Source organism: Perna viridis, chromosome 7 (genome assembly GCF_037379345.1).
Source record: "Perna viridis isolate PV_CMFRI_1.1 ecotype Kerala chromosome 7, ASM3737934v1, whole genome shotgun sequence".
NCBI lineage: Eukaryota > Metazoa > Mollusca > Bivalvia > Mytilida > Mytilidae > Perna > Perna viridis.
The window spans coordinates 18906359-18918930 of record NC_142451.1 but is presented as its reverse complement, the minus strand read 5'-3'; the positions used below and the strand labels follow the sequence as shown (position 1 = coordinate 18918930).

Sequence of the window (12572 nt, the reverse complement as noted above, 5' to 3'; positions counted from 1 at the left end):
TTGTTTTTTTATACCACTTTGGGTTTGAAACGTTTGTTTCTCTCAAGTCAACTTTTAAATAGTCATAAGAAAGATCAATATTATATATATCAACATCATGCATGACTACAAATGTATGGATTTCTACAACAGAAAATAGATGTAACAATTATACATCAAATACAATGTCAAGTCTGAGATTACAGGTACTTAATCGTCTCGAGAAATTACTGCAGGAGAGTTATAGTTTTCATCAAGTTCAGATGCTGTCAATATTGTTGAATGAGTTAAATACACAGAAAAAAATCTTTATAGAAAGCTATTTATGCGAGCTTTCTCTCAGCATTTTTGATGGAACGTCAACAAAAGCCAAAGGCATCTTTGCCACAGACAAAAAATGCTTCTAAGCTTCTTTAAAACACAGACAAACGACAATGAAAATAGCCTTAAAATATAAGCCTCTTATAGAACAACGTTCATTTTAATTTACAACATTTAATCCATTTATTTAAATAAACTAAACTGACTCTCTTTTCCAATCGAATTAAACAACAGTATTAGTCTTCGTTGTTGTCCCTTTTGACGATTGGTGATGCAAATGGTGATCCCACGAAAGGAATTCTGTGTATCCTCATTGGTGATCTAATATCTTCTTGCGAATGGTGACTGGCCTTTACTGGTGTAGACGTCATGCTAATTTTGGACGTGCTACAGAATAAAGTATCCAATGTTAATAGGGGCGGTAGTTTTGTATTAAGAGTTGTCTTTCTTAGTTCACTTTTGACAAAGTAAAACATAATGATAGGTAAAATACAAATGAAGTAAGAAATGCTTTAGAGGTCGATGGTAAAGGAAAACTGTTGACCAAACTTTACGACAAACGTCATGACTTTTCATTTAGAATTGTCAACTTTCCTTTCATTTGTGGCAACATCCTTTCAGCACCTGCGTATGGAGTTCTCATATTATCAACTCCTACGTCATGCCAGAGCTTGCCGAAACTAAGCAGACTTTTTGTATTGCACTAGACTCTTACAATTAGGCTTCTGGAACAGGGTTATGTTGCTACAAGATTGAAGTCATCAGTACAGAAGTTTTATAGTCGTCATCATAAACTCGTAGATCGTTACGGTGTATCCATCTGCACCATGGCATGAAAACTGATTTATTCAACGTGTCATTGTTTTCCTTTCCTCTTTCGTCTACACCGGACTTGACTTTTTATGAACAACTCTGTGGTTGTTTCTAGGAAAGCAAAGGAAGCTTACCCTATCGGTGCAACTGGTCCATGCTCCCATTTTTAGTGGAGTCCGAGTTGCACATTTACTTTTGTTACTTTGTATGTATTATTTTAGTTACTCCATGTTCTTTGTTGAGTGTATCTGTTTTCCATGTCTGGTCTCTGTCCCTGGATTATATTCTTTTGATTTCCGCTAGAATATTGGTTCACTTAATTACCCTTTGGTTATAGAGTGAACACATAATATCGAATGGTTTTAAAACTATACCTTTGTTTTGCTGATTGTCTTATTTTTGCATCAGATGCATTGAAAATTTCTTCTTCAGTGCTGGATGATTCAGAATCTGTACATATTGAAAAATTGTTTGACTGATTCCTAGAAATATATACATGTACTTCTCTTGTAAAGCTGTTTTTAAGCTTTAAGAGAATGGTTGCTAGTAAATTGACATGAAGTGACACAGTACAGGGGAATGAAAGCGTACATTGTTAATAAAGTTTATATTTGAACGTTTACTATTTTATGTGCAGGTCCGGGTGTTAAAAGAATAGGCCTGCAGCAGCGCTAAGCTTGTCGTAAAAGGCGACTAAATAGTGCTCAGAACCCTAGCCGTGGGCTAGGGCGCTTTGCCCACAGAGCAACTGGGATGTGTGCCCCAGGTGGTTGAATGGGGTACCCCTGGCGTGTTACATGCTGGGGTTGTCAGGCTATAATACGGAAAACCTGACCGCAAACCATAGTGGTGCACCGTGTTGGGAAAGATGCCACGTTCCTCGCACGTTAAAGAACCCTACTGTGGTATTCTCCCGGAGTAGGAACCATAGGGCTCCGCCACAGGAGGCTAAATTGCCCGACCCTACCCATCTCTCCCTATTTCCAGTGCCAATCAAAATTTGTCGACCCCATTGTCCTCGTGTCCCATCCCTTTTTCATTTCATCATCACTTCATGTTCATTTTATCATTAATTCCATGTTCATCGTCTGAATATAGCTGAAATATTGCTGCTCGGACGTTAAACCCCAACAAAAAAACTATTTTATGCTTGTTTCTTTAATGTAGATAATTGCCAAGAATAAATGAGAATATATTACTCATGAGAATTAAAAAGCAGAATTGCAGTCTTTCGATGTTGTAGTTTTCTTGTTTGTGGTTATGATTCTGTTTGAATTTAAAGGATTTCTCATTTATTACTCACATGCTGATGATGTACTGTGAATCTTGTTTATCTTTTCGAGGATTATGAAGTTGGGACAAGCGTACATAAACCGGGTCTTTGTTCTTCTGGTTTCCCAGGGAACAAAGACTAAGGTTGTTCAAATCTACACAATAATTTCTCCTGAAATTGAAGAGAAAGATATTCTGATTATCTCCCTTAGGACAGTTGGACTTAACCACTGTCCCCCAATGAGTTTGTCAGCCTACTCCTGTAAATTATCTAATTGTATCTTAACAGTTCAAGAAACAACACGTGAAACTGGACAACTCGAACGAGATAGCATAGGTGTTATAGTTTAAGGGGCTTTTCCATTAAAATACATGTTACTGAAAACCTTATAGGTTATCTAGCAAATTGGAAATTTTTCTGAATATTTATCGCATATGAAATATGAAAAATAGGGCATTAATGGGACATAAAATCATACCCTGCCACGTAATTGTGAAAAAAGGGATGGCAAAATTTTCAAAATAGCCTATTTGAATTTTGCTTAGAACTGATTTAAGTACTTAACAACGATGCAAAAGTTGAAAAAAATTATCCATTCTTAAGTTATCATCTGGAAAACGACGGGGACGGACAGTCAGACGGACGGACACGCAACTTTTGAAGGGTATCTCATAATACGACGGGGTATTAAAAGCAGGAAACATGCAATCATATTTCTATCATTTGAAGAAAAAATATTCTAATGTTCCTGCCAGTTTTGCAAGCACCATGTAATACTTTCTAACAAACGCTGCCTGCCTGCAAATTCTATTTTTGTATTCATTTTACATCTCAAAACGAGATGAACGTTTGCATCAAGCATGTCCATTCTTGAAATATTTGCCGGTTCTATATTATTGTTGACATACCATTTAGCATTGGTAGGGTACCCGAAGGAGTCAGGGTCAATTAAAAGGCATTAATTTGAATAAATATGTATTTGCAATCAACATTTACAGACCTTCTGTTTTTCTGAATGATGTAGTAAATGACAAATCCAACTATGATGGACAAAATGGAAAATACAGATCCGGCTATAGTTCCGATCCAAAGCTTTGGGTCTGAAATAAAGACAAAACTATAAAATTGCATACTTTTGGCAAAAAAAAAAACGTATACTAGATTATTTTATTCAAATGAAATTATATTTTTATGCATTAAATGTAATGCTGTAGTTGTGGCCAACACAATACAGATGAACAATGCTCAAGTAATGAAAAATGTTACGAATCTTCATCGCAGATAGCAAGTAAATGATTTGGGATAGGATAAAAAAAATAAGTCACAAATTAGAAAGATATTCAGTGTTATCATGTCTTCATCATTTGGTTAGTAGGTTGTTCAAACTTGTACATATATATCGGGGCCGCGAAATCAAGCTCCTCACAGACCAACTGGTGTCCACGGGATAGTTGATAATTATTTCTGTATTATTTGGGTCGTGGTCAATGGAAATAGAAGTAGTTAATGTTATATCAAAGTTTACATTATGTTTCGAAAATTATTTCTATAAATATAAAAAAAAAATCATGCATTTTGAAAATCTGTGTTTGAAGCAGTCATTTAGCAATTTTCATATTTCACTTCAAGAACGCGAATTGGTATATATGAGTCTCTCGTGTAGATCTATCTCTTAGGACATATTTCAAACGACACGGTTTTTAATAAATGCTAAATATTTATGAAATATGATTTTTCTTGTATGTTAACACATGCATTTTTTTCACTAATGTACACGTGGTCTTATTGTAAGAGATTAATGAAAATTAAGATAATATCATGAGAAAATATTGTACGGAAAAAACAATATTTCACCTAAAAATAAATATTTCCATTCACTAATACGATGGTTTGATATATCAAGTGTGTTGTTCACTGAAATCTGATGGTCTGTTTCCCTGGCCTGCAGGATAGGTCGTTTTGAAGTCTGTGTCTTTGAATCATTAAGTTTGATGTGTTCATCAGTTGTCTGTAGTGTTTGTTCAGTTTTTTGGTCTGTTTTACTGACGTGACTGGGTTTAGATTTTTCAAACTTTTGTTCATCAATAGTTTTATGAAGGAGGTTAAGAAGCTTCGATTTATCTCCCCCTTGGTTGGTGTGCTTGCTGATTTTCTTTGCCCTGTGAGTAAGTCGCTGTTTTGTGTTGTCAATGACTTTGTCTTCTGTCAACGAATGCCATGGAAAAATATCTTCATTCTCTTCCTCAGATTGTTCAGCATCAGTCTGAATGGGACGATTTATACTATGAACTACAAAATACAGCCACGTTTTATTTTGATTTTGTGATGTCTGGCAGTCTTCCGAACTATTCTTTTTGTTTGAAAATCTGGCCACATGTAGGAATGATTGAATGGAAGACTCTTCCCATTACGATCATATATTTTATTGACCCCCCCCCCACCCCACGATTTAATTAATGTCTGAATCCACCCCTTAAGTACTTGCCCGCTTGTTTAAAATGAAGAGAAAAGAGACCACTGTCTAAATATGTCTTATCTGAATTATATTATTCATTATATTGTTCATTGGTAGTCCAAATAAATAAATATGCCGTCTTGGGAGCTATTTTTATATTGTTTGAACGCACGTCAGAAAAAAATGCCTCAGCGAACGTCATGATTATTTGAACTATACAATAGTTCGTTGAACCAGTTATTCACGTATTGCTAATCACTGACGGAGACAGATTGAGAATCTGAATTTGGATGGTTTTTGTTTTTTTCATGTTCCTAAACTGTGACTTATCAAAACTGTTAACTTCTGATATTTATGAGTCTTCTTTGTTGAAAAGCTTACTTGTACTTTTTCTTGCCTCTGTCGTAGTACATGTAATTGCTAAAATTTCAATCAGAAGGAGGTAAATACATCTCATTTTTCATGTTTTAACTCCTTCGGTGTTTTGTTTGTGACGTCATTTCATGTAAACGTCAAATAACGTCGGAAAGGAAATGAATATTATTCCGATACATCAGGCCCAATCGAAACTATTCGGCTGCGTTGAAGTCCCAGTTGACACCGCATTGACACCAGGCTCGATTGGAATATATTCAGTTCTCTTGTTCAGCGAAAAACAAACGTACGCTAACCTATTGATAAACGGTTTATACAATATTTATTTTTTTAAGATCAAAAAATAAAATACATTGATTCCAACCAAATTAGAATCACGTTTTGTGGCAGTGAAGGTGTTTTGTTACGCCTTAGACAAATCCCACGAGTCCTGCAGAGTTTTAAGAAAGCTGTACATAACCAAAAAAAATATATTGTTAACTTGAAATTTATACGGGTGATTTCGATGAGACAGGTGAACCTAACGCTTCCGAAGAAACATATTATTTACCACCTTTTTAGCGGCTTAATCCAACTGGGAGCGAATAAAATCTATATGAATATATCTTGTTGTTTTAGGGCTGAAAATCGTTATCTCGAAATGTTAAGTATTTTTTTATACCGACGGACAAAATTATTAAATTGTTCCGTTGTATTGTGTATAACAATGCAGGACAATTAAAAACCTAAAAGATTTTATATAAAACATTTTTGACGTTCGTTAAAAACTCTTTAATCCCGTTTTTTTTTTATTTTTTCATGTAAATTCAATCAATTATTTACATCGAAATGGACCGACTTATCTGTGGATCGAAGTTTCTGATTTCGTTTCATAAAGCAACAAGACTGCCTTAGGGTACTAGCTGTTTTCAAGGCTTAGTCTTGTAGATGCAAAACCCACGTTGTCAAATTAGACGAAAGTAAAATCCCTCCACTTAATCAACCTCGTGCTACCCGCTCTGGTTGTGTTGTGAAACTTAAGAAAATATTTAATTGTACTAATTTTCGTTCGTTCTTTAAAATATTTGTGTAATCCACATTCCGTGGGCCTAGTGTATCGGATTAATTGTTGTCACTTTTTCTTCTTTCTTCCTTATTTAACTGTCGTATATGTATAGCAGATATTTCCAATTCTTCATCGATATCATGATTGATGTAATTTAACGTTACAATTTCAGGCCCGTACGCAGAGGAATGCCAATCGGAACTACTCTGCTATTTTCGCTACAATAAGCGGGAAGGAGAATATCTTCTTGAAATTAAATCAAAGATTGAAGTCTTCAAAGTCGCAAAGTTGCTAATCGTCACGTATTCTCGGCCACTGATTTTGGCTTACTTTCAATATCCGAAATGGTACGAATGCGATATGCTCTAAAATCGGGTGACATCAATTAGAATCTTCGTTCCTTTGATATGCTTACTCTTTCGTAACCGCAATGACCCGAATGTTTTCAATCAAAACAACTGGTTACCTAGAACAGATTAAACATCTGGCAATGGCTATATATAGATATCGGGCCCTTAATTAAGAAATAATTCCTTCCAGGGGTAGATTTGTACTCATTTTAACATGGGTACCGCATTCATATTCGATTATTTAACACCGAACGAGTGTTAAATGAGAATATAAATGCCAAATCCATGTTAAAATTTAGCTGTTACTAACCATTCCCGAGGAATATGGGCCGAACGTGAGGTCCTTCTAAATGTGAACTTTTTTTTATTTGGGGTATAATTTTATTCGATACCTATTGAAATCCTATGACTTTTTTTAATTCAGCAAATGCACTGAACGCCAATGTGCCAGGGATAATAAACTTTTAATTTGTGTCATTAGATCTTTAGACGATGTACCCTTCTTTGCATGAGTAAAAAAATCTTAGTCAGCCTACCATTCTATGCATGTATCCATAGGTCCCGAAATTACAGGGTTCAACTTGCAGCGGTCGTGTCATGCTACGCTCTGTGTAGTTTTTATTTCCATATGTAACAAGAATCATGAGAAGACTCTTCGTATTTTAAAACTTATCTATAGCGAATGTTGCACGTATGATGTTTATATACAAAACTTTGCATTATATAATGCAATATTTTTTTTTAAATAAATAACGAATTTTTACGAGTTAACAAATTAATACCAAATTTGTCATATCTATTTTTTTTTAAATATATTACAATTTTATTGAAATGCACCTCAGCTAGCTGAATAAACTTCTTACATTTTTTAGTTCCCATTTTCCTCAGATACTAAGTATATAAAGGAGACCAAAAACGACCACTGTCACAAGACCTTAGTAAAATATATAATATTGTAGATCGATTTGTTTATGCCGTCCATGCTTCAGATTTTCAAATTTTGCCTGATTTGTACCAAAACTTGTCCTGCGGCATGTCCCAAGGTTTACATGCAAATTGCCTTATTGATCATCATCGGATTTCAAAATCGCTCACAAAGTTTGGAAATTTTTCAGTTGTATTAAATTGTAGAGTTTCGTGGTGTTGCATTTTTTGGATGTATCAGTGAATATTTTTAATCAAGTGGTGATCTATAGTGAAATGAAAAAAATCCATTAACATATATGTAAACATGATTCTTCAATATATACTTGGTCTTATCAAGGTTGTTCGATTTGTCTTAATTTTACTTCCTCCGTTTATTGGACATGGCGTGAACAACTTGAATACTACGACACTTTCCCTTTCCTTACCTACATTCACAAACTTTTTTTTTTTGTTTTTTTTGTATTTTTTTTTTCGGTGATTTGCAAGTTTTATTTTGTGCGCTTTATTTCGGTTTATGTTTGTTATTTCTATTTCTTTGTTTGGTCTTTGTTTCTTGACTTTGAATTTCTAAATACGTTTTATATTCGTTATATCACTTTCCTTCAGGAAACTAGGCGTATTTCAAGATATAGATACTAATTGCATTAAGTGTTGTTTTTCTTATTCAAATTTAAAAAGTTGTTTCATTACGTTTAATTAAACGTTGATTTTGTATGTATTGTTTCATAATTTGGTGCCAAAATACTAAGTTATATCTATTTCGATTTTGCGTATTTTTTTTCATACAAACTCGTATAATGTACAAGACTTTCAGGTTGAAGAACATATTTATTATATATGTATATTTTTTATACCCCATTAACCGATTTTCATTGGGAAAACTCAATGTTATTACCAAAATTGTAGAAAATATATTACTATAAAACATTACTTTATCTTTTTTATATTTTGATTGCGTTAGAAAAGAAACAAATCATATAAAAAAGAAATTCCTTAATTCATATAAAAACTATTGGCTTTGGTAGTTTTTTATTTGCAGTGTGGTAGTTGTATTATTGTTCTGAAGTTTTCATTTCTGGTGGAAATATAAAGACAATCAATTTATTCCCCTTTTATATAAATAATATTCTATCAACAGTTTTATACCCCAATAATTTCGCCAAGATGGACCATGGTTAATTATTTCCTGTGAAACAGCTTTGACTTTTTTTTCTTCCTTATCATGTACAAAAAAATGTTTGAAAAAGAACACAAAATGCCAATATGGTATAAAGTTTTCAGTTAATCGACATCAAAATATAGGACATTCGTTAAAAACCCATACAACAAATATATTTCAAATTATACTTTGTTTACGTCCTTTGGTGGAGAAAATAATATCGTGAAGCACTTAACTTAAATCTATGGAGAAAACACAACCCGCCTATCAATGCATTTGTTGAAGAAGAAGTCGTTTCCGCTCCTTGTGGTAAAAAATATGCGAAAATTACATGATCATAAAACTTCGGAAGCTGACTCTATAATAAAAGAATTCGCAATACAAAAACAAGTATGTTTACTAGAATAGAAACTTTGTCCACGAAAAATGCCGGAAGCACATTGCACAGTTTGAAAGAAAACTGTCGAGAAACCATGAAAAGATGTGAAAAAGAATTTCTTCTCAGGAGATTGGCCATGCACATGACGAGTTCCCGCCAAAAGTTTGCCTCAGGAGGCAGATGTTGAATCGTTCTTAAAAAACAATCGAAGCTTTAAATCGGTGACATTCTTGTCAAAATAATTACCATAAAAGTCTCTACAGGAAAGGGGATTCTGGAAACCTTAAGGTTGTTCAATTAAATACGCTTCGAGAGGTCTTTTGTTAGTGAAAATACTGTTTCTGTCTTTTGGATGACATAATGGAACCTTTACACTGTATAGCTACTTCATAGGATGAAAAAGAAATCGAGCAAAAGCTTTTTTATATATCCTCGTGAGAGTATTGAATTTAAAAAGGAGGAAACAAAATAAAATTCAATTAATTGTTTGAAAAAATCGGTCGAAATCAGATGAGGAACAACATATGCTAGAAGTTGTAAATTCCATTTTGGCTCGCCCATTTACTAACGATTTATTAAGTCATGTCGATCAACTTTTAAAGATGAGCTTGGAACTTTTGTTGATATAAAGGGTCTTGAAGCATGTCGTGGGATCGATTAAAAGACATCTTTATATGATTCCCTAAGTTGAAAATTGACCAATGAAAACTCACACAAAATTAGAATAAAAATAGGGGAACGTAGTAAATCTCGATAAAATTATACAATGAGGTTTGGGTTCTTTATAAAAGTCGAATTAACAGTCTCTCTAATAACTATGATTAACCAAAGACAATGGTGTTTGTTGCCTGTCTGGTCTGTATACCTGGATTATATTCTTTTGATTTCGGCTAGAATCTTGGTTACCTTGCTTACCCTTGTGAAATTGAACCCATGACATGCTTGGTAATGATTTATCATTTTCACGACAAAATAAACCTACGCCAATTTCTTTCAGTTTGTAAGCACTGATCAAATCAATACAATAGAAGCGTCTATACACTTTTAGCATCAACGTAATGTAGTTTTAAACAGCCAATGTTTGTGCTGCATACAATTAAACTTGTACTGCATATCAACATTGACCCTACAGATTTTCACCAGCTGGCCCGAGTTGGAATTCTTTTTTCCTGTTTTGAAAAATGTTTTCGGCATGTATGCACGTGTACCAAAATTGTTACTTTCGCTTACTACGTTTGATTTGATTTTGAATAAATAACAGACCACAAAATACTCGCACGTGCGTAAAAATACTGGTATCAGCCTCTTTTGTTTTTGCAAGTGTTCTGTGTTGCTCGGGATCATTTATTGCAATCGTTTGAAAATTGAGAACACGAGAGGAAACGATAGACTCTGGACAGTTGCAATTTTAATATCAAATTTACTTTTTGTTAATATTTTTGCCCGTTTGAACTTTAATGCAAACAGAAACAGGTGAGCTAACTGAAGATCTCTTTAGATTTTTTTTCATTTTTCGTATAATATACATGAAGTGGTTGCTTTAGTGCTTAGTAAACATTTTGCCGGGCAGTGTGGAAGTTTAGATGCACCTTTAGTCTATTAAAATTAATTATTTGTAAATGTGATTGATATTAAATGATCTTATATTGCCGATGTAAACATATGTATACATGCGTCAGTATATGCTACTACTACAAATTATCAAAATGTCACCTCATTGTTGCATGAACAACTTCTGAGGTAAATGGCCAAACCATTATCTAGTAGGTTAAAACATCTATAGATGTGCAATATAGGTTCTCTGAGTTGCCTTGAATCGTCCTATGTGATACATTTCTTAAACCTGTAGAAGGCTTTGAAGCTCGATATTAAAAATAACAAATAAATACCCAGCTCAATACACATGACGGGTTAAGATGATAAGGGGATATATATTACACGTGTATGTATATATGTTAGTTGCCTGTGTCAGCCCAGAATAAAAACAAACGTGGGGTGTACTTTTCTATGTACATGTTACAACACACAAACAAACAATGGGAATAACAATTAGGACCACACATTGTCTTCAGTCCTATTGTGTTTATTCTATAATCATGGCGGCATTGTTTTTCAGGAGAATGTGTGGATAACATAATATTACATGCATTCGTGACCCTGTAGATTATTTGAACACGAATAAGTACCGAGCGAGCATCGCGTGTAGGCTTGTGATTTTCATAGCAGTTCAGTCAGTTTACAGCAGAAAACGAAAACTACAGGACACAAAGATAGAAAAAAAACAAGTCTTATTTTAATAGGGAGACCTCAGCATTGAAAGTTTTTTTTTATGTTTTCCTTCAATTATTGAATTTGAATTATGGTACTTAGATTAGTGTCTTAGAATTACCCTAACCTCTCAAATACACCAATTTATCTACATGTCAAGTTAATAATTCGAATAATTAACTTTGTTGCATGAAACAACAAACAATATTCTTAAAACGACTCTTGTATACCAAGATCCCGATGTGAAAGAAGTCGCAAAACTATAAAAATAATGAAGTAAACACTTAGAATTTAAATTTAAATAAATCACAAATGAAAAAAATCAATTCTAAATCGATAAAAAAAACTAGGAGAATGCATGTAGGAATCTCCTTGGTGACCTATAGAAAAAGCATAACCAAATAATTAGGTTCCATCGTTTGGTCATAAGTGACAGCACAGCACGTTAAGTAAGTGGGGGACCAGGATTGAAAAAAAAACCATCCTGATTCATATATATGTTTGATCTAGAACAAAAAGTTAAAATTCAACAATGAAGGGTCTATACGTTGTGTTTTATTTTAAGTCGCATTCAAACGGAAATACACAAAATTGAACACGAAGAATAAGTACTTGTCGGAAATTCATTAGAGTATTATACTGTGATCAAAGATCTAGGCTAACTATAATACCCATTCAACTTATACCATCTTATATATGTACGTGTATTTGTTATTCAAAGGGGTAAATCCCTTGTCTTATTGCCCTGTTATGCTGTATTAGTTTTATAATCACAGTAACATAAAATATTTTTGTCATATATAAATTGGGGTGAAATTAAAATAAGGAAGTATTTGTTATATTAAGTCCAATGTCAGTTGTTTTCTTTGTCGTTGATAAAGGCCGGGGGGGGGGTGAAATTTAAAATCAATTTTATTTTATTCAGTTGATTTTCCTTGCAGCTGGTAAAATTTCGCTCTTTAAATGTGTATCAAACTGACGTTTCTTTACTTCTCGCGCTATGTAAAATATTTTTGTTCTTAATTTTAATTTAAACATCAATATGCGACAATATTGTTCCTTTATATCCTGTAGTTTTGATAAGTAGCTACGTCGACAAATTATATATTTTTTTTCATCTTTAAATTTTGACACTACGACGAATGCTGGAATATGGTTTTGTTTTTATTTTTGTTTGTCTTTTTCATTATTAATTTTGTTTTGTTTTTTTTTCTTTTTTTCTCATTAT

General features: G+C 33.5%; 1 protein-coding gene across 1 annotated transcript; it reads right to left on the bottom strand.

Annotated features, from left to right (window-relative positions):
• Window positions 1-69: 69 nt before the first annotated feature.
• On the bottom strand, window positions 70-5352 carry LOC148611665 (uncharacterized). The gene is made up of 6 exons (XM_088592440.1): window positions 5223-5352; window positions 4241-4675; window positions 3387-3486; window positions 2417-2557; window positions 1488-1595; window positions 70-687 (listed from the first exon to the last, which is right to left on the bottom strand). Exons 1-6 carry the CDS (start codon window positions 5296-5298, stop codon window positions 537-539), a joined length of 1011 nt encoding a protein of 336 aa, XP_088448566.1. The 5' UTR covers window positions 5299-5352; the 3' UTR covers window positions 70-536.
• Between the last annotated feature and the right edge of the window lie 7220 nt (window positions 5353-12572).

What these genes read in the sequence shown, in the direction of transcription:
- LOC148611665 (XM_088592440.1), bottom strand. Translation starts at nt 5,298, where the DNA reads ATGAGATGTATTTACCTCCTTCTGATTGAAATTTTAGCAATTACATGT. An exon ending in ATCATTCAGAAAAACAGAAG is followed by an intron (nt 2,558 to 3,386) that starts GTCTGTAAATGT and finishes CTTCAATTTCAG; the next exon opens with GAGAAATTATTGTGTAGATT. An exon ending in TCACAGTACATCATCAGCAT is followed by an intron (nt 1,596 to 2,416) that starts GTGAGTAATAAA and finishes ATATATTTCTAG; the next exon opens with GAATCAGTCAAACAATTTTT.